Genomic DNA, 20,031 nt, shown 5'->3' with positions numbered 1-20,031 from the left:
TATGTACTATTTTCCGTAACTATGCAACTGAAAACGAACATATAAACAACTGTCTAATCTTCCACATTATTAGATCTATTTTGAATTTTAAAAATCTGACTTCAGATTCGTACTCAGCGACCCCAAAAACTCCTTGATACGAAGTTTTATAAAAAATAATTCATATTTATAAATTTCGACCGCCATATTGGATCCGCCATTTTGAATATTCAAAATCTGACATCATATTCGTTATCAGCGACCCCAAAAACCTTCAAGTAACAAGTTTCAAGTAAATTCGATGAACTTTTATAAATTTCGACCGCCATATTGAATCCGCCATTTTGAATTTTGAAAAAATGACATCATATTCGTAATCAGCGACCCCAAAAACCCCTAAGTAACAACTTTCAAATGAATTGGTGAATTTTTATAAATTTCGACCGCCATATTGGATCCGCCATTTTGAATTTTGAAAATATAACATCAGATTCGTAATCAGCGACCCGGAAAACCCCGAGATACCAGGTTTCATAAAAAATTATTAATTTGTACAAGATTTCCTATCACCTTTCATTTAAGGGTTGTTTTTACCCCTAAAAGCAAAAAATGACCTGATCTAGCAAAACGGACAGACACGGGTATCTTTTTTTTTGGTCCTAGTTTCTGAAAATCATTGATTTTTTCATGTGTGAAAAAAAAGTTGAATTTTGTCAGACGGTGTAATATAATATAACGCATAAGAGTGAGAGAAATAAAAATGTACGTTATATTATATTTTAGGTATAGGTAGCCTCGCTATCTATCGAGGTGTGGCCGTACCCTTAAAACGTACACTTGAAGACCCATATGCCCAAGATAAAAAGTTTTTTAAATTTTAAAACAAATGTCGGTAATGACCCCAATAAACTTTTTGGGTGTCTTGAACCTAATTTTTTTTAAATTCCAAATTTTTTTTTTATCTTTCGCAAATGAGTCTTAAAGTGTACGGTCTAAGTTTTAATTTAAGCTTAAATAGAAGTCTCTATATCACGTCAGGTTAAGGAGAAAAAAATACTAAAAACCCTAAAAACACGGTTTTTGGAGACTTTATAACCCAACATTACTTAAGATCCTGACGTGATATGCAGTTTCGGAACCCGGGATCGTGTTCAGCACACAAAAATACATTGGAAACCACTCTGATATCCCAAAAAAACATTATACGCCTGTGTTATTTATATACTTTTTAAACAATAGGAAATTCTAGGTACAATATGATCCACATATTTTTAAAGCTCTATCCGCGAAATTGGCCAAATGCAAATTTTCACATAAATTCATATTCAAAATCGTGTCCCAAAAAGGATTCCATAAAGGATCCCATGTAAGATCTTATATATGGGAATTTTCAGTAGGGTTATGTTGCTAATTTTAATTAATTATCGAATAATTTGAATCATTTTCCAGTAATACACAAAGTTATCTGTTTACCACATTTTTAATTTTCAACTTCTGAAAATTATTGTGATTTTGAAGAGCGATGGGAAAGGGTAGGTGAAGGAGGGAAATAAAAGTGTGGATCGACACGCGAGTGAAACTATATATACATAATATAAGGATTCCATTTTGATCATTACTTGGTGAACGGGACCATAATAGTTAGTCTGTCTCATGTGTCAAAAAAATCTCTTTTGTATAAATAAAGAAGTCTTGATCCATAAATTGTAGTATGCAAATTTTTATTTATAAAAAAGTTAATTATATATAGCTTGATATAAGCTTTTGAATGTGTATTTAAATATGTCTAACGTGTTACCAAAAGTTGCTCTCATATAAAATTTGGACAGAATTTTAAAAGTCATGCGCGGTATGTTTAAATTATATGTATATATAGACATGCAAAGCCCTTGGCTACAGTATTATAGTAATCGCTTTTTATTAAACGACATTTACCATTCAACGCGAAAAAAATCTTATCAATAATTATTATTATTGACGAAACCTTCACGTTAAATGTTTTCTGAAAATAAAAATTTTCCTCCTTTTTAGGTTTTATTTTACATACTTTTTAGAACAATAACTCTTCTATAACACCTTGCATTAGAACATTCGACATTTTGAGCTGTCGACGTTTTGAACATTCGACCAAAAGACGATTCGGCTTTATTAACATTCGCTTAAAATAAAAATCGGTTGATTGAGCTTTATGTCTATTGCAAATTTGATGAAATGAACATTGGATTATATTACAAATACACTGAAAAAAAAGTTCATTGAATCAAGTAAATGCATTTACTTGAGATACTTTACTTGAATCAAGCCAATATCATCTTAATGGAAGAAATTTATTTTCTTGTGCCAAGTAATTATTAGCATTGGGCAATGTACTTGACATAAGAAAATGTGAGTTCCATACAAGCAAATATAATGTTATTCTTTCAAAAAAAATATTTTACTTGCACGAAGTCCCAAAAAGTATTGAGACAAAAATATTATGTTCTTATGTTAAGTAAAGTACGTGGAGTCGTTTAGAAAATAATTTAGAAAATAATATTCAAAGACTGTCAGTTGATTGCAGAGTTAATGTGTTTGTTTTAAGAGATATTTTTATACCAGAAAATGTTCGTTCTTGTGGCGATCATTTGGATGAAAATGGTTTCGTTTTGAGTCACTTGTTACCTGATTTAAGATATATTAATAGACCATATATTTTAAAAGGTCAAGTTCTACAACCATTTTTACAGGGTCTAAGAAAAACATCTTCCACAAAAGAAAAATTTTCAAGCGAAAATGATTTTACTGATGAAGAATTTCAATGCATTACGCCCATCAGTAAAGATCAATTTCGAAATCTCTATACTTTTTGCGAACCAGTGCTTCAATATGGAAATTATAGGCATATAACGAAAAAGGATTTATTAACCTTCCTATGTAAAATAAGACAAGGTTTGCCCGATAATCTTTTGAAGATTATTTTTGATCACGAAAGTAGGCAAAATGTTAGTTTAATTGTAGACTGTGTCAGACTGTCATTAATGCAAAGATTTGTTCCTCAAAATATTGGACTTGAGTCAATAACTAGGGAACAATTCATTGCAGCACATGTGACAGAATTTGCTCAGCATTTGTACAATGCTGAACCAGAAAGACCTAAGGCCATTGCAGCGGTTGACGCAACATATGTATATGTGGAAAAAAGTAAAAACTTTCGCGTACTGCGGCAAACGTTTTCCTTACACAAAAGTAAGCACCTCGTAAAACCTACAATGGTTGTTGCTCCGGATGGTTATATTTTAACTATATTAGGCCCACATTTTACAGATTCCCAAAATAATGACGCGCGAATTTTGCAAAGTGATTTGGAGAAAGATGCCGAATCATTAAGGGAATGGTTTGTAAATGGCGATATAATTTTAGTGGATAGAGGCTATCGGGATGCTGTACCTATTTTGGAACGTTTGGGAATTAATAGTAAGATGCCATCGTTCCTGAATCAAGGAGAAAGACAATTGTCCACAGAAGACGCAAATCAAAGTCGAATCGTTGAATCGTTGAAGCACGAAATGGGCACATACAGCAAATATTTAAATTCTTAGTCAAAAGAATAGGATTTCATCATTTAAAAAAGCTAAGAAGTTATTTATTGATTGCAGGTGCAATCATAAATAGTTACCACCCTACAATTCACATGGAAGGGGCTAACGCTGAACTTGCAAGACAAATTCTGCAAAGATCTCTAGTTCCAAATGAAGTCCAGAATAGAGTAGAAGTGGACAATCTTCGCATTAGGAATGGTCAGTGGCGAAAACTTAACCATGAGCAGGTAGCCGATTTCCCAGTTCTTGACATGCATTATCTCAAAGAACTTATGATAGGTTGTTATCAAATAAACTTAGCGCCATCATACGTTCAGGACAAAGTAGTCAGAGATAATGAATACGAGTTCCAATTGGATGAACATTTAAATGAAAATGGTTTCATAAGAGTCCGTATGTACTCCCGCTTCAGGAATAGAGTTAAACATCAAGTTTTCATTCAATATGTAGCCCAAGAGCCTGCTGATGAACCAGTAGAAGAACCAATTACAGGTTACTACTGCACATGTCAAACTGGAGCAAGAACGGTTGGATCATGTGCTCATGTGGCATGCGTCGTTTGGTTCTTCGGATTCGCAAGAAATCAAGAACGGGTAAAATATTCAGACGAATCGCTATTAAACATCATCTCAGATGCAGGTGGCAGGCGACCACCAGGACAACAAGCTATTCCGGAGGAAGAAGAAGATGATGATGATGATGAGTAAATATGAGTGTTAAAAATTGATTTCCTACACCGGCTGAATCTACTAAAGATCTTGCCTTTATTGTCTGCATCGAACCACAAAAGTGACAAAAGTGATCTTGCCTTGATTGGATGGATACAATTTTTGTCTTGCCTTCATTGGTAGTATCAAAAATTGATCTTTCCTTTACCGGCTGGATCACCCAAGAGCTTTCTCATTTTGACAGTCCGGACTTTTGATCTTGCCTTTACTGGCTGGTTCAACACAGGAACTCATATATTTCGAGTGCCTAGACTTTTGATCTTGCCTTGATGGGATGGATCACATTCTGATCTTGCCTTCATTGGCTGGTTCAATAATCGATCTCACCTTCATTGGTTGGTTCAACATACGAGCTCATACATTTTGCGTGTCTGGACTTTTATCTTGCCTTGATTATATGGATCACATTCTGATCTTGCCTTCATTAGCTGAATCAATAATCGATCTTGCCTTCATTGGTTGGTTCAACATACGAGTTCATACATTTTGCGTGTCTGGACTTTTGATCTTGCCTTGATTGGATGGATCACATTCTGATCTTGCCTTCATTGGCTGAATCAATAATCGATCTCACCTTCATTGGTTGGTTCAACATACGAGTTCATATATTTTGCGTGTCTGGACTTTTATCTTGCCTTGATTATATGGATCACATTCTGATCTTGCCTTCATTAGCTGAATCAATAATCGATCTTGCCTTCATTGGTTGGTTCAACATACGAGTTCATACATTTTGCGTGTCTGGACTTTTGATCTTGCCTTGATTGGATGGATCACATTCTGATCTTGCCTTTATTGGCTGAATCAAAAATCCAACAGTACGTCATGTTAAACAATAATTCTAAGCGCAAAAAAATCCAAACTTCATATGTATTTTCCTTGCTTAACAATAATTCGAACATCAAAAATATCCAGACTTAACAGGGTGACAGTATATGTCTTGTTAAACAATAATTCAAAGAAAAAAGAATCCAGAGGAAGATAGGGTGATCGTATATGTTTTGTTAAACAATAATTCGAAGAAGAAAAAAATTCAGACGTCATAGACTGACAGTATATGTATTGTTTATCAATAATTCGAAGAGTACAAAATCCAGAGTAAGATAGGGCGACATTATATGTCTTCTTAAACACTAAAAAGATCAAAAAATTCCAGAGTTGATAGGGAGGCGTTATATGTCTTGTTAAATAATAAGTCTTAGAGCAAAAAAATCCAGAAGTCATAGGGTGACAGAATATGTCTTGTTAAACAATAATTCGAAGAGAAAAAGAATCCAGAGGAAGATAGGGCGACAGTATATGTTTTGTTAAACAATAATTCGAAAAGCAAATAATCCAGAGATGATGGAGTGACAGTATATGTCTTCTTAAACACTAAGAAGAGCAAAAAATTCCAGAGTTGATAGGGAGACGATATATGTCTTGGTAAATAATAAGTCGAAGAGCAAAAAAATCCAGACGTCATAGGGTGACAGTATATGTCTTGTTAAACAATTATTCGAAGAGCAAATAATCCACAATTGATAGGGTGACAGTATATGTCTTGTTAAACAATAATTCGAAGAAAAAAGAATCCAGAGGAAGATAGGGCGACAGTATATGTCTTGTTAAACAATAACTCGAAGAGCAAAAGATAAAGAGTTGATAGGGCGACAGTATATGTATAGTTGCAACGATAAGCACCACAGATTTCCTTAATATGTAGCTGAGAGTAATTCCTGTGATTTTTAGAAACTTTTTTAGAAATAATTCGAATCAGTCTATTTAAAAAATAATTACTTTTATCATACTTGGGCTTGTGCGCAATGTATGGTTTGAACCATAATCACCACAGATTGACTTGAAATAAAGCTGAGAGAAATTCTTATGATTTATAGACGTACAAAACGGAATATTTTTTTTATAGATAGAGATTCGTTTTCTTAAAAAAACGTTGAGTAAAACAAATAGATTTTTGCAAATTCATCCATCATATTGGCACCGATATTTAGTATATTAAAAATCTGGTATCAGTTTCGTATTAAGCGATCCCGAAAACCCCCATGTAGCAAGTTTTAAGCGATTTTGAAGATTTTTTTAATAATCCATCCGCCATATTGTGTCCGACATTTAGAATTTTGAAAAGCTATCAACGGATTCGTATTCAGCGACCTCAAAAACCCCCGAGAAGCAAGTTTCAAGCGATTTTGAAGTTTTTTTCAAAAATTCGTCCGCCATTTTGGATCTGCTATTTTGAATTTTGAAAAACAAACAGCTGATTCGTTTTCAGCGACCCCTAAAACCCCCGAGTAGACAGTTTCAAGCGATTTTGATTGATTTCAAACAAATGACATTTACAAAAAATTCAATATCAGTTTTTCATTTTTTTATAACTTTGAAGCTCTGTAACTCAAAAACTGTTCATTATTTTGAGTTTTGCCATATACATTTTTTGTTCAGAACTTCTTAAACTAGAAAACTGCAAAGTTTAAACGAAATTTGCTGAAAGCCAAATTCAATGTAAAAAGTGCGTGGTCCTTTCGACCGCCATATTGGATCCGCCATTTTGAATTTTGAAAATCTGACATCAGATTCGTATTCAGCGACCCGGAAAACCCCGAGATACCAGGTTTCATAAAAAATTATGATTTTGTACAAGATTTCCTATCACCTTTCATTTAAGGGTTGTTTTTACCCCTAAAAGAAAAAAAACCTGATCTAGCAAAACGGCCAGACACGGGTTCCTTTTTTTTGGTCCTAGTTGCTGAAAATCATTGATTTTTTCGTGTGTGAAAAATAGTGTCGGACGGTGTTATTGATTGATTACACAGGCACACAAAAAATAAAAAGTTGTTTGGCCGAGACACTACACTAGTCTATTTTCATGTATTTTTTCACGCTGAATCCGAATCCGAAGTCAGAATTATCAGATTCGCTCAAATTTTGAAGATAATTCCAAAAAACTGATTTTGAGTATTTTGAGTTTTTTGTTACTTGTGTTTTTTTTGCAATTATCTCAAAAATTTGAGCCAATCTTACAATTCTGACTTTGGATTCGGATTCAGCGACAAAAAATACATGGAATTACACTATCGCAGTGACATTCAAAATTTTTTTAACTTTTTGATTTTATTTTTCTTTCTGAGCAGTTTTTTGAGTTTATCTCAAAAATTTGAGCCAATTTGATAATTCTGACTTCGGATTCGGATTCAGCGTGAAAAAATACATGAAAATAGACTAGTGTAGTGTCTCGGCCAAACAACTTTTTATTTTTTGTGTGCCTGTGTTAGTGATTCATTATTGATTCATTATTGATTCATTATTGATTCATTATTGATTCATTATTGATTCATTATTGATTCATTATTGATTCATTATTGATTCATTATTGATTCATTATTGATTCATTAATGATTCATTATTGATTCATTATTGATTCATTATTGATTCATTATTGATTCATTATTGATTCATTATTGATTCATTATTGATTCATTATTGATTCATTATTGATTCATTATTGATTCATTATTGATTCATTATTGATTCATTATTGATTCATTATTGATTCATTATTGATTCATTATTGATTCATTATTGATTCATTATTGATTCATTATTGATTCATTATTGATTTAACATCAAATAACGTAAAATTACAACGTGCATATCATGAAAGTATGTTGCACTCTGTGGAAGATCTTATTCCAGGACTAGAGTTCTACAATAAAGTTTAAAATATATTTTATTAAACAGTTACATTATAGAGAGTATTAAATTCACTTTGTGATAATTGTTTCAAATTGATTTCTGCTTGTTTCAATTTTGAGATTAATATTTGAATTTGGATTTGTCAATGTTTATTATTAGAATAAATTTTGATTTAAGTTATAAATTTGCTTTCTCTTCCCAAGTATTGTGAGAGTTATCAAAGCCAAGCCATATGACGAGAACTTTATTTCCACGTGTCTTGAGAATTTTTTCAACCAGATAAATATCTGGATATATTACTTTAAGAAGTTCCTCTGCATGGAATTCTCCACTAATGGGTTGATCTTGATAGTCTTTGAGTTTATAAGATATAATTTTAGTTGACAAGACTTGATCAATTGTGAATATTTCTGTTGTCCTATTGGGAGTGTAACCTTTCTCAAATACGCTTTTATACTTGCTGATTCGAACTTTGTCACCAATTTTAAACTTTGCTTTCTTTAAAGGTATTTTGCTTAGCTTCAAAAATCGTTCTATCAAAACCTCAACATCTTCTGCAGTAACATCTTTCGGCTTCATTCCAATAGTCCGATGTTTAGTGTTATTATAATTGGAAATGAGATTAGGTAATATATCATACCATTTATAATTTCCACGTAGACTGAATTGCATCCACATTTTTCGTTTTAGAGTTCGATTAAATCGTTCAACAACAGATGCTTTCAAATTACTGAATGTTGAGTAGAAATTAATTTTATACTTTTTCATTAAAGCTTCAAACTAAGAATTATAGAATTCTTTACCTTTATCAGAATGTAGATTTTTTGGAATACGTCCTTCTATGAATATGGATTTCATAGCGTTAGTGACATCTTTTCCATTTTTACTTTTTATAGGAACAGCCCAAGCGTATTTGGAAAATATGATACCTGTCACTAAAAGAACGTCAGAGGGTGACGGGTTCAAGGTGGTGGATGCGGAAAAGGAGGAAAAAACGAAGTTAGAGAAGCGAGGGTGTGATGACGAAACGTGAATTTTTATCTTTCGAGATGAGAGTAATTTGATTGGCGAATATCGAAACGTCCCCGTCTATTATATCGTCGACATAAAGTTCTCGTACGACAATGGCGACTCGTTCGCGACTGATTTTGGGAAATCGATCTCCCTCGGGGCGACAGCGGAACAAACGATAGAGAGAACGACAGAAATCCCACATTGAAAGGTATGGTGGCCCTGAAAAGGGCCGTTGTCGAAATTTTGAGCACGTGTATAAGGAATATGGCCGACTCGGGGCTACTCGATCCACCCTTCGTCGGGTCTATTATATACACGCATAAAAGTATATATTCGGACAGCGATCCTCCGAAATCGTCGACGGGGGCGGTTTGCTAGACTGGATGGCGGCGACGACCAACTTCTGACAGGTCTGAATCCAGTCCTGATGTCTTCGGACGACCGGGTGAATCCGATGAAGTGTCAACTCACGAACTGGTTTCCGCGTGGCGACGTCGATGTTGTCCGGGGTTGGATTCGCGATCACGATCACAAGTGACGGGTCGAGTGTCAACACCGTGGCCCGATTCTGGGAACCTGACACCGGGAACAAGGTGCGTCGAGCGCGACTAAACTTGGCGCGTATCCTCCGTCGTAGTTGAGCAACCTTCTGTGGGGGTACGGAACCCTTCGGAAGAGGAGCGTAGTGTCCTGTCGGCGTAGAAGCGTCCTTCACTGGCGATTCCCCGAAATTGTCCTCCTGGAGCTCCGAGACTGGCGGCAGGGCGTTGGCGGCGACGACGGTCTCCGGGTTGACCGTTTCCCGGCGTTGACGACGGAGTTGGCGTTGTCGGGAATTTTTGGCCATGCGTCCGGGCAACAACTCGTTTACTCAAGAAAGGAGATAATCCCGGGCCAGAAGGTCACAAGGCCTTAAGTGACCGGGAAGATACCCTCCCGAGAGTGGTGCAGAAGGTCACAAGGCCTTAAGTCACCGGAGTAATGTTTCCCCGTCTGAACTCTCTACACACACTTGGTGTTGAACAAAATATTCCAACGTGGACGATTGTCCTGAAAAGGACTATCGCCAGGAAGGTAAAGATATTCTTTCGTAAAAATGTTGCCCTGAAAAGGGCAGATTGGTATGTTTGTGTTGGTAAAGAACGAGAAGGTCTCAAGTTGTAGTCCAAAAATGTTTATTCTCAAACAAGGTCCCTGGGGAGGCTGGTCCACGTGTGTTGGCGAGGCTTCTGGCGACAGGCTGACAAGCTTGCCGAGACGATTGGCACGAGCGACGTGGGTTCACCTCAAAGATCGGACGGAAAGAGAGACCGAGGTCCCGAAAACCGCGGTATTTATGTGCGTCGTTCGCACGGTGCGAGTGAGTTGCCCCCACGCGCCGAAAAGCTCCAATGAGAGCGATGCACGCTCACTTCTAAACTCCGCCCACGCGGTGCGGTGAGCGAGAGCAGAGCGAGGGACATTCGAGCGACGGAACTCGGCGGTGAAGGACCTTCAAGCAGATGCGCGTAGATTTAAAATTGACAGCTAACGAAAGGGGAAAAAAATAGCCAGCCAGAAGCGTTCGCCTTCCCACAATGTACCAAGCTCCGGTACATTAGAAGTAGAAAATATTAGTTTTTAAATGGATAGTTTTAAATGTTATTTTAATAATTATTATAAGTAAGGCATCCGAAACATAAGCGTGGAAGTACCATTGTTAAAGAAAAAATAACGAAATTAAGGGAAGTTTCTCAATGTATGCATTTTATCAAATATATCTATAACTGTTAGTAAATACTTAAAACCTTTATTTACTTTAGAATAAGGTAACATTTCTACTAAATCTGCTTGCCAAGTCTCATCAATATCACGCATGTCGACTCGGCGGCGATGATAATTCCTCCTTGCCTGACTATGAAGTTCAGTCACTACTGTTTTCTTTTTGTCCTTTATTTTCTAGAGTACTCAAACGAGCATCCAATTGACTGATAATTTCAGCGTTCCGATATGATAAATCAGTATTTATTTCTCTTTCCAAGACTTTTAATTTTTCGTTTATAGAGTCTTCGAGAATTTTTAATAATATATAGTTATTGTCAATTTCTTTTCGCAGTGAAGACGTTACTTGATATATAAGTCTTAACTCGTTTTCGACTAAACGTTGTGCAAGTTGTAAATTAACTACGTCAGTTTTTTCTTTCGCATCAGCAACATTGGAAATTTTTCTACCCTGTAAGTCGAAGTGACCTTCTGAGTTAATTTTAAAACCAATTCCAGGTGGACCTGGAAGTCCTCTTGCGACCCTTACAATTCCTCTTTCATTAAGAGGATGTCCGAACACATCAATGCTCATCTTAAGACTGAGAGAAAGTTGATAGAACACCTTCTTATATACTTTTCTTGAGCCTGACTAAATAAAACAATAATTTTCAATATATAATTTGCGCTTCACGTAATTCTTCTATGTTTGACATAATTTCCTTATTGTGACTGAGATTCCCAGCTGCTTGAGATGCCATAAGCAATCGAAGACGGTCAACCAATTCGTTAGGATCATCCCAATAGATATAGTCTGGTTTTCATCAGCACTCAAAAAATTCATACTATCATCTAATTCATCTTTACTTTTAATTACCTCCTCCTTCTTTTCTATCTTATGATTTTCATGTTTAACATCAGAGAGGTTTACAATTTTCTTTAAGGGTTGAACTATAGGTTTAAAAATTTCACTCAAAACATTTTCAACAGCTTCTTTTCCAATTTTTAACATCCGACGATTCTGTCTAATGGCAATTTGGCGGAGATACTCTTTCTCTTTACGAAACATGTTGTTAGTTCAAAGATGTACACTAGACTAATACTCATGGAACCAATCACCTTCTATTTATAGTGTTATGAAACAGTCAAAACCTTTCCTATATCTCCCCTCATTCAGATTGCAGTCTTTATCAATGACTACGAAGCCATATTTATCAGAGTTCCAACATGTTGAACAAAGCTCACGAAACTTGGTAAATGTCATGTCTGTATTAACATGATCATCATACACATGTTTTAAATTTGTTTCATCCTGACGAAAAAGAACTAATAAATTAACATTATCTCTTACTAAATGTTTAGGAATCCTCGCATATGTCTGACAGAGATAAAAGCAATCAACATTGACATGTCTACCCATGCAGAAGAAAGCTCTTATATTATCTTGCTTTTCACAAGCTACGTCCAGCGTTGCCAGACTTGTCCAGGCTCAAATCGCAAGTACTGCGCACGAAAATCGCACAAAGTCGCCGCGTTTATTGAAAATATGTTTTGTAAATCATTGATTTAAAAAAATTTTAGATTAAAAATAATTATTATTTAAGTTAAGTTATTAAGTAAATAAACTACATATCAATTTTTTTAAGAATAAAATATAATTTAATTAAAATAAACTTTTTTACAGAACAACTTATTTACATTTTACAAAAGAAGCAATATTTTCTTTTTAGAAGAAAATTATTTTCTTTAAATATTTTCTTCATCATCGTCACCAACAGCAAACAATTCTAGGGTCTCAAAACACGAAAGTTCTTCTTCATTGTCATTGTCTCGAGAAGTACGAGCCTCGTTCAGTGCAACGTACATTTGGGACGTAAAGAGTTCAAACATCCTTGCACTTGGTTCAAAAGTGTTGCAGCACTCTTTTATGGTCCCAAATCTTAATCCGATTCGCATGATGGCCGTCAATAAAATAACTGAAAACTTGTTTCTCGCTTTCGTTTTGACAGTGTTCATAATGATGAATACACGTTCTACTGACGCATTAGAAAATGGAAGGCAGAGAATTCTCAATGCAAACAAAGCTAAATTTAAAAACACAGATTGCCCAGACGAATCTTTAAAATCCAAAACTCCACTCCAAAATTCAATGGAATTGTCCGGAATACGCTTAGCAGACAAAAAACGAAGTACATTTTTCACCATAGGGTATTTTCAGGAGTTACTGTGCGTATACTCAGAGTATGCTGTGATTGGCTTATACAATAGAATGTTTATGTTGATTGGTTAATTTTTGACTGTGAGCATGCTGACAGTAACTCGAGAAAACACCACCTGTGTGAATTGTCATGATTAAATAATGCTTTGACTGTGTCCAACATTTATATTATGTTCTTAATAAAAAATAAAATTCAAATTTTAGTGTTTCAAATATACTTATTTATTGATTTTACTAATATTTACAAAAAATCACAGGTAGCCCAAAAATCGCAAAAAATTTTCACAACTCGCCCAATTTGCGACATGTCGCAATAGCCCAAAATCAAGTCGCATTTTGGCGCCTCAAGTCGCCCAATTTGCGACAAATCGCCCAATCTGGCAACGCTGGCCGCCATTTGCGGAATTCCCTTTTTATTTCCGAAAATATACACGAGCGGTTTGTGATCTGTCTCCAGAATAAATTCTCGACCGTACACGAGTTGATGAAACGACTTAACGCCTTCTTTCAACGCAAGCGCTTCTTTATCTAATTGTGAATAATGTTTTTCCGCGTTTGTTAAAGTTCTCGATCAAAAAGCTACTGGTTTTACAACCCCTCCTGGTAAAACGTGTGATAAGACTGCCCCAATACCTTTTGGTGACGCGTCGCAAGTAATTTTAACAGGAATTTCGGAATCATAGTGCATTAACACTTTGTCGGAAGATAAAACTTTTTTAGCCCTAACGAAAGCATCTTGTCTAGTTTTATCCCAAATCCACTTTTCATCTTTTCGTAACAATTCGTACAGCGGACTCATCATCATCGCATAATTTTCGACAAAACATGAGTAATAATTCAACATTCCGAGAAATGATCGTTCGCTCACGTTTGTTGGTGGATTCATTCGACTGATCGCGTCAATTTTATTTTTATCGGCGTAGATTCCGTTTTTATCTATTCTGTATCCCAGAAAATTAATCTCTTCTTTAGCAAAAAAGCACTTTTTCGGATTAATTTTTAACCCACATTTCTTAAGGTAGTATTACACTTTTCAAGCAGTAAAAAACGGGTTTAGAAAAAAAAATTTTTTCTCGCTTCTTAATTTATTTAAAGGAACAAATTTTTTTTTATAACATTATATGGCATTAAAACTTTTATAATAAATAAAATAAAATTTTTTTATTATCTCTCTTTGGTCACTAGAGGGCCTTAAAGTCAAGGCAAAAAAAAAATTTGGGCAATCGGCGGACAGGCTACAGCCTCTCAGGGACATCGGATCTGAAAAAACAAAAAACCGTTTTGAAGCTGAGACATGTCATTAAGCATCCCCCTTAACCCCGATAAAAAATATTGAAAATTAACGAAATGGCAGCGATTTAAAAAAAAATGTCAAAAATTAGGTCTTTTTTGGTTAGTTTTTGGATTGTAGCTAAAATCCAAAAAGAAATAGATAATTGGATTTAGGGGGGATGCTTAAAGAATTTAATTACGAAAAAAATGATATTTTTTTCAAAAAAATTGGTTCATTAGAACTCGAGTTATGCTGTCCGCCAGTTTCAAAAACAACGTTTCGAGAAAAACTCGATTAAGGCCCTCTAGTGACCAAAGAGAGATAATAAAAAAAATTTATTTTATTTATTATAAAAGTTTTAATGCCATATAATGTTATAAAAAAAAATTTGTTCCTTTAAATAAATTAAGAAGCGAGAAAAAAATTTTTTTCTAAACCCGCTTTTTACTGCTTGAAAAGTGTAATACTACCTTAAATCGCGTTAGGACCTCCCTTAAATTCGAATCGTGTTCTTCAATCGTTGCCCCTGAGATACAAATGTCGACGAAAAATACAACTACCCCTTCTATACCATTCAAGATTTTCTCCATCTCTCTTTGAAATAGACCCACTGCAGAAGCTACCCCAAAAAACATTCGGTTTGGTCTAAAAAGCCCTCTATGCGTTGTGATAGTTGTCATTTCTTTTGATGCGTCATCTAGTTCCACCTGTAAATAAGCCCACGACATATCCAATTTGGAAAAAATACAACCCTTTTTTAATTTTGTGATTAAATCTCTAACCCGCGGAATTGGATGTCTATTTATCACGATATTCGGATTAACTGTTATTTTATAATCCCCACATATGCGAATTTCCCCGTTTGATTTTAAAACTGGCACTATCGGAGTTGCCCATTCAGCGCTTTCAACTGGTTGTAAAATTTTCTTTTCAACTAACCTGTCAATTTCTTTTTCAATTCCGGGACACATCGCATATGGTACCGGTCGAGCTTTACAAAACACTGGCTTAGCATTCTCTTTTAACTTTAGCGAAAATTTTCCAGAGATATATTTTCCTCCTTCTTCTGACAATACATCTTTAAATTCGTTGACAATTTCGAAAGCCTGACTTGTTTCTTGCTTAATAGAGCCTATCGTTAACATCGATTTATCATTTTTAATCAATTTCAGAGCATACAACCACTCACGACCCACAATCGGAATTTTCTTTCCCGGAAATACAAATAAATCCAATTTTAAATTTTTCGCGCGATAGGTAACATTAACCTCTAATTTACCGATGGGAACAAGCATATCGTTTGCATATGTTTTAAATTTTCTGACCGTTTCTAAAAGTTTAATTTTTGACAAATGTTTTGATTCCTTCCAATCATTACTCGATATTGCGGAAATCGGTGACCCTGTGTCAACTTCGAACTTCATCGTCACATTTTCAATAGTAAAAATTTCAACAATAGGGTTTACATTACTCTGTGATTTTTCTGTGGTTCATTAACTTTAAAAATTTGATCGAAACTGTCAGTAAAATCATCGTTGACTTCTGAAACAAAATTTTGTTTTTCGAAATTTTTACTAAATTTCCCCTTTGAATTTTCTTTGCCCAATACATTTTTTTGAAATTTACCTTTACATACTATCGCTAAGTGTCCAATTTTACCACAATTATTACATTTAAATTGTTTAAAACGACACTCTGTTGGCTTGTGGTTTGGTTTTCCACAACAATAACAATTCACTTTATTATAATTACCTTTATTGTCCTTTCGCTGATTCGTCGTTACCTTTCTGTTGTCGCCCGTGACGTAGTTGACTGTCGAACTTGTCGTAGATGTTTTCATCTCTGCCACATCTCTGCTCGCTGATTCCAACGAAGTTGCCAATTCAATCGCCCTGTTGTATGTCAGATCCTTTTCAGCAAGTAGTCGTTTCTGAATTGATTCATTTGAAATTCCCCAGACCAGCTGATCGCGTAGACTGTCTTCCAAATTGTCTCCAAATTCGCAATTCAGCGATAATCTTTTGAGATTTGCGATAAATTTCTTCACATCCTCGCCATCTTTCTGTTTGCACTCCTTGAATTTGTACCTCTCGAAAATAATGCTAGGTTTTGGTTGTAAATGGTCCGCCATAACCTTTAATAGTTCCTCCAACGTCCTTGTAGATGGCGCTGTATGCATACACAAATTCCTTAAAAGAGCGTACCCCTCCGCCACGATGAGCGTCAGGAACAATCAAACCTTTTATTCATTCGAAACGTCATTCGCCACGAAATAATGATGGAGCCTTTCCGACCATAAGTCCCAATCATCGTTTAGCGAAAATTCTGTGATACTACCAATAGTCCCTTTGACTATGGTGATCGTCTTTTATTTTATCTTTTAACTTTTGATCCGACATTTTTTTTAGCACGCCACGCGGTCAAATTTTCACTGATTTAAATTGCTTTAATCCTCGTCGCCAATTGTTATGAATTGAGTTTTAAAGATAACACAACACATTTAAAATAAATGTATAAACTTTAATTATTAAATGAAATATTAGTGTACATAAAAACGACTATTCGCTTGGCTCGTTAGAGCAATTCTGCTTCTTCTCACGAAGGCAGTGTTGCCAACTAAAACTGAAACACGAAGACAGACGGAAATAAACGAACGAATTCATTACATACATTACACGTAACAGGAAGATTAGTAAAAGCTAATGTGACTAGCTATACTAATGTGACTAACACAAAGTTAATTAGTAATAGCGTTAGTTTTTTATTCAACGAGATTCGTTATGAATTGAGTGGAGTGGAAATTGATCGCTGTAAAAATGTTGGTTTAACAACCACTATGAAAGCCTATGTTTCTCACACACCTAATCAATTAAGTTATGCTGAAAATGCTGGCTATCTTGAATTCGATGAAGATCTTAGAATAACCAGTGTGAATGGTTATTTTGATGTAAACATACCATTAAACATGATTTTTGGATTTGCCGAAGACTATCGAAAGATTGTTGTTAATGCAAAACATGAACTTATCCTCACAAGATCTCGTACAGACCTTAATGCTATAGTTGATATTACGGTAACTGAAGAGCATGAGCAATTTAAGATTATAATTAATAAAGTTGAATGGTTGATATATATATTCCTTGTCAAAAAATTGAATTATTAAAATTTATTGAAAAACATCCTCTTATATCTATGTGCTTCAGATCGTGGGATATGTATGAATACCTATTGTTACTTACCACTTAAAAACATGTTTGGACTGTAAAAGCTTCAAGGCAGGTTGAGTAACCTCGATATGTAATCCTTGGATTACAAATAAATCGAAAAGATCATCCTGGAAGATATGCAAATATTTTTGATAGCTGTAATCTCATAAATGTAAAACTTTTCTTAAATTCACAATACTATCCTTATATTAATTTAAATTTGAATTTTAATCAAAATCAATTTTCAATTCTCTATGAGATGTATTGTAATTTTCAATCATCATACTATGGTAGAGATCCTGAGCCTATACTGTTCAGGAATGAATTTAAAGATTATGCACCATTAGCTGTCATAGATTGCTCCAAGCAAAATGAATTTCTTAAACAAGCTTCTGTGGATGTGAAACTAGAATTTGAATCTAGTGAAAATTTCCCAGACAATACAGCAGCTTATTGTTTAATTATTCATGATTGAATTATTCAATACACACCCATCAGTAATGTTGTGAAAAAAGTATTGTAAAGAGTGGAGGTAAAAGTGAGTAATGGGGGTAATGGTAAAAAAGTGGGGATAAGAGTATAAATACAGCAACTCTTAGAGGCTAAAGTCATTCATCTGTTATAGATACCATAGCGTACGTCGTAGATTTCCAGTGCTTCAAAAGACCTTATAACGAGTTTATCATAAAAGAGCTAGCAATCATCGCACTTCAAGAAGATGCTCATCCATTGGTGTTCCTCTTCGAGCCGCCATATGCCTGGAGCCGCTTACCGAGAAGATACAAGAGTCAAAATCGATGGACTGCATTTAATTATCATGGTATTGATTCGAATGCTGGTGACATATCTTATAAAGATTTACAACCAATTCTGAAAGAAATATTAATAAGTATACCTACAGTTTATGTAAAAGGTTTAGAGAAACAAAAATGGTTAGAAAGATATACACAAAATGTATTAAATTTAGATGATTTGAATTGTCCGTCATTAAAAAAATTAGCCTTAGATCAATATACTCCATGTACAAATCACACACACAATAATTTCCATTGTTCTGTAAAGATGTATATAATATTCGAAAATGGTTACTACAACCATCTAATGTACCGACAAATATTCCTTTAGGTCACGATGAAGTTGATAATAATTCAACATTACAAGATTTTTATAATAATTGTGACCACTTTTTATTAAGTCCATAAATGTATATTGTCATTGTAAATAAATGTTTTTTTAAAATAATTAAAATTGTTTATATTTATTTATAAAAAAATTGTATAAAATTTTTCATTTACACACGTCTGGACATGTTTAAACTTGTCTAGACATGTATTTGTGACGTCATAGAATCAAAATTGAACGCGCATGCGTACTTTGAAAGTGGGCGTGGTTATTCAAATGATCTTGCGCAATTGGATAGAATAGGGTTGGGGCTTTAAGCAATTGCGCATACGCGAGTACAATTTTACGTATAAATTTAGCGTGCATGAGCAGTTTTGCTCATTCTTTTTCTATTTTCTCAGATATCGTCTAGTCTTTAAAGATGGATCTAAGTAAAATAAATGCTGTTGGTAGTATGGAGGGTTTCCTGCCTACGAAACCGCTTTCAGAGTTGACTCCTGGACATAAGTATCCTATTACCAAAATCCAGTTTGTCAACACAAAATATGGAGAAAAGGTAGTCGTTGAAGTGGATGGAAAATTTAATACTTTCTTACCTTCACGATTTGTACCTATGTTCGCTGACAACTCCATATGCTTCAATCAAATGCAAAAAGCTATTGATGCTGGACAATTACGCCTCAAGTATATTGGTGGTCCATATAATCATATTGAATTTAAATTAAAACAAGTTTAAATTTGTATAAATTTATGTAAAAAAATAATTCTATAATAAAGAAAATAATCTAATATTTCTGTTATTATTTTAGGTTAAGTTTAGTTTAAGAATTAATTATTATGTTAAATTTAAGGATAGAATAAAATAACTTTTAATTAAAATATAAATATATTAAATATTAAAAAACATATGTACATATATAAATGAAATAAAATTGGTTTTTTTCAAAAAAAAAAATTTTTTTAAAACACTATATATATATATACACATAAGAAACATTTAACCTTTGCGCTACCGGGAGCCACCTGGGGTGACCCGGCGATAAAAAAATGTTTAAAATCTACTTGAGTGTTCATCAATTTTCCAAAAAATTACTATTAATATTACTAAAATGCATTACTCGTAAAAAAACGTTTGGGTCACCCCGGGTGGCTCCCGGTAACGCGAATATAAATAAAACAAAAATCCTTTTTTTACAAAAAAAAAATATTCAAAAGAACAGTTTCATTTGTATATATATATAAAAGAAAAAAAAACTATTAAAAAGAAGAAAATATTTAAAAAAATAAAAACTAACGCTTTCGCGTGGCCGCCGTTAAATAAGGCGCGTTTCTTCTCCCCCTCCCGCTCCTCATTGGTATAAGCTCAATGACTATGCTTGAGCGAGAGGGTGGGGGTGGATGCTGGCGCATTGGTTGAGCGACCTCCTCCAGCCGCACAGGGACCTCCTCAACAGCCACTCTGGGCTGATTCTGCTCCACAGAT

The 20,031-nt window shown here is 34.5% G+C and overlaps 2 protein-coding genes across 3 annotated transcripts in view; one reads left to right on the top strand and one right to left on the bottom strand.

Annotated features, from left to right (window-relative positions):
• The window catches only part of LOC127284996 (deoxynucleoside kinase), a 421,619-nt gene that overhangs the window by 115,421 nt on the left and 286,167 nt on the right, over window positions 1-20,031 (top strand). The gene's annotated exons all lie outside the window — the stretch shown is intronic.
• LOC127284856 (uncharacterized) lies at window positions 8,153-8,653 on the bottom strand. Its single transcript, XM_051310553.1, has one exon. It carries the CDS (start codon window positions 8,651-8,653, stop codon window positions 8,153-8,155), a length of 501 nt encoding a protein of 166 aa, XP_051166510.1.

The sequence above is a fragment of the Leptopilina boulardi genome, unplaced genomic scaffold, assembly GCF_019393585.1.
Source record: "Leptopilina boulardi isolate dan_hultmark-lab unplaced genomic scaffold, ZJU_Lbou_2.1 LbouV2_327, whole genome shotgun sequence".
NCBI lineage: Eukaryota > Metazoa > Arthropoda > Insecta > Hymenoptera > Figitidae > Leptopilina > Leptopilina boulardi.
This window is presented reverse-complemented; position numbering and strand designations above follow the sequence as displayed.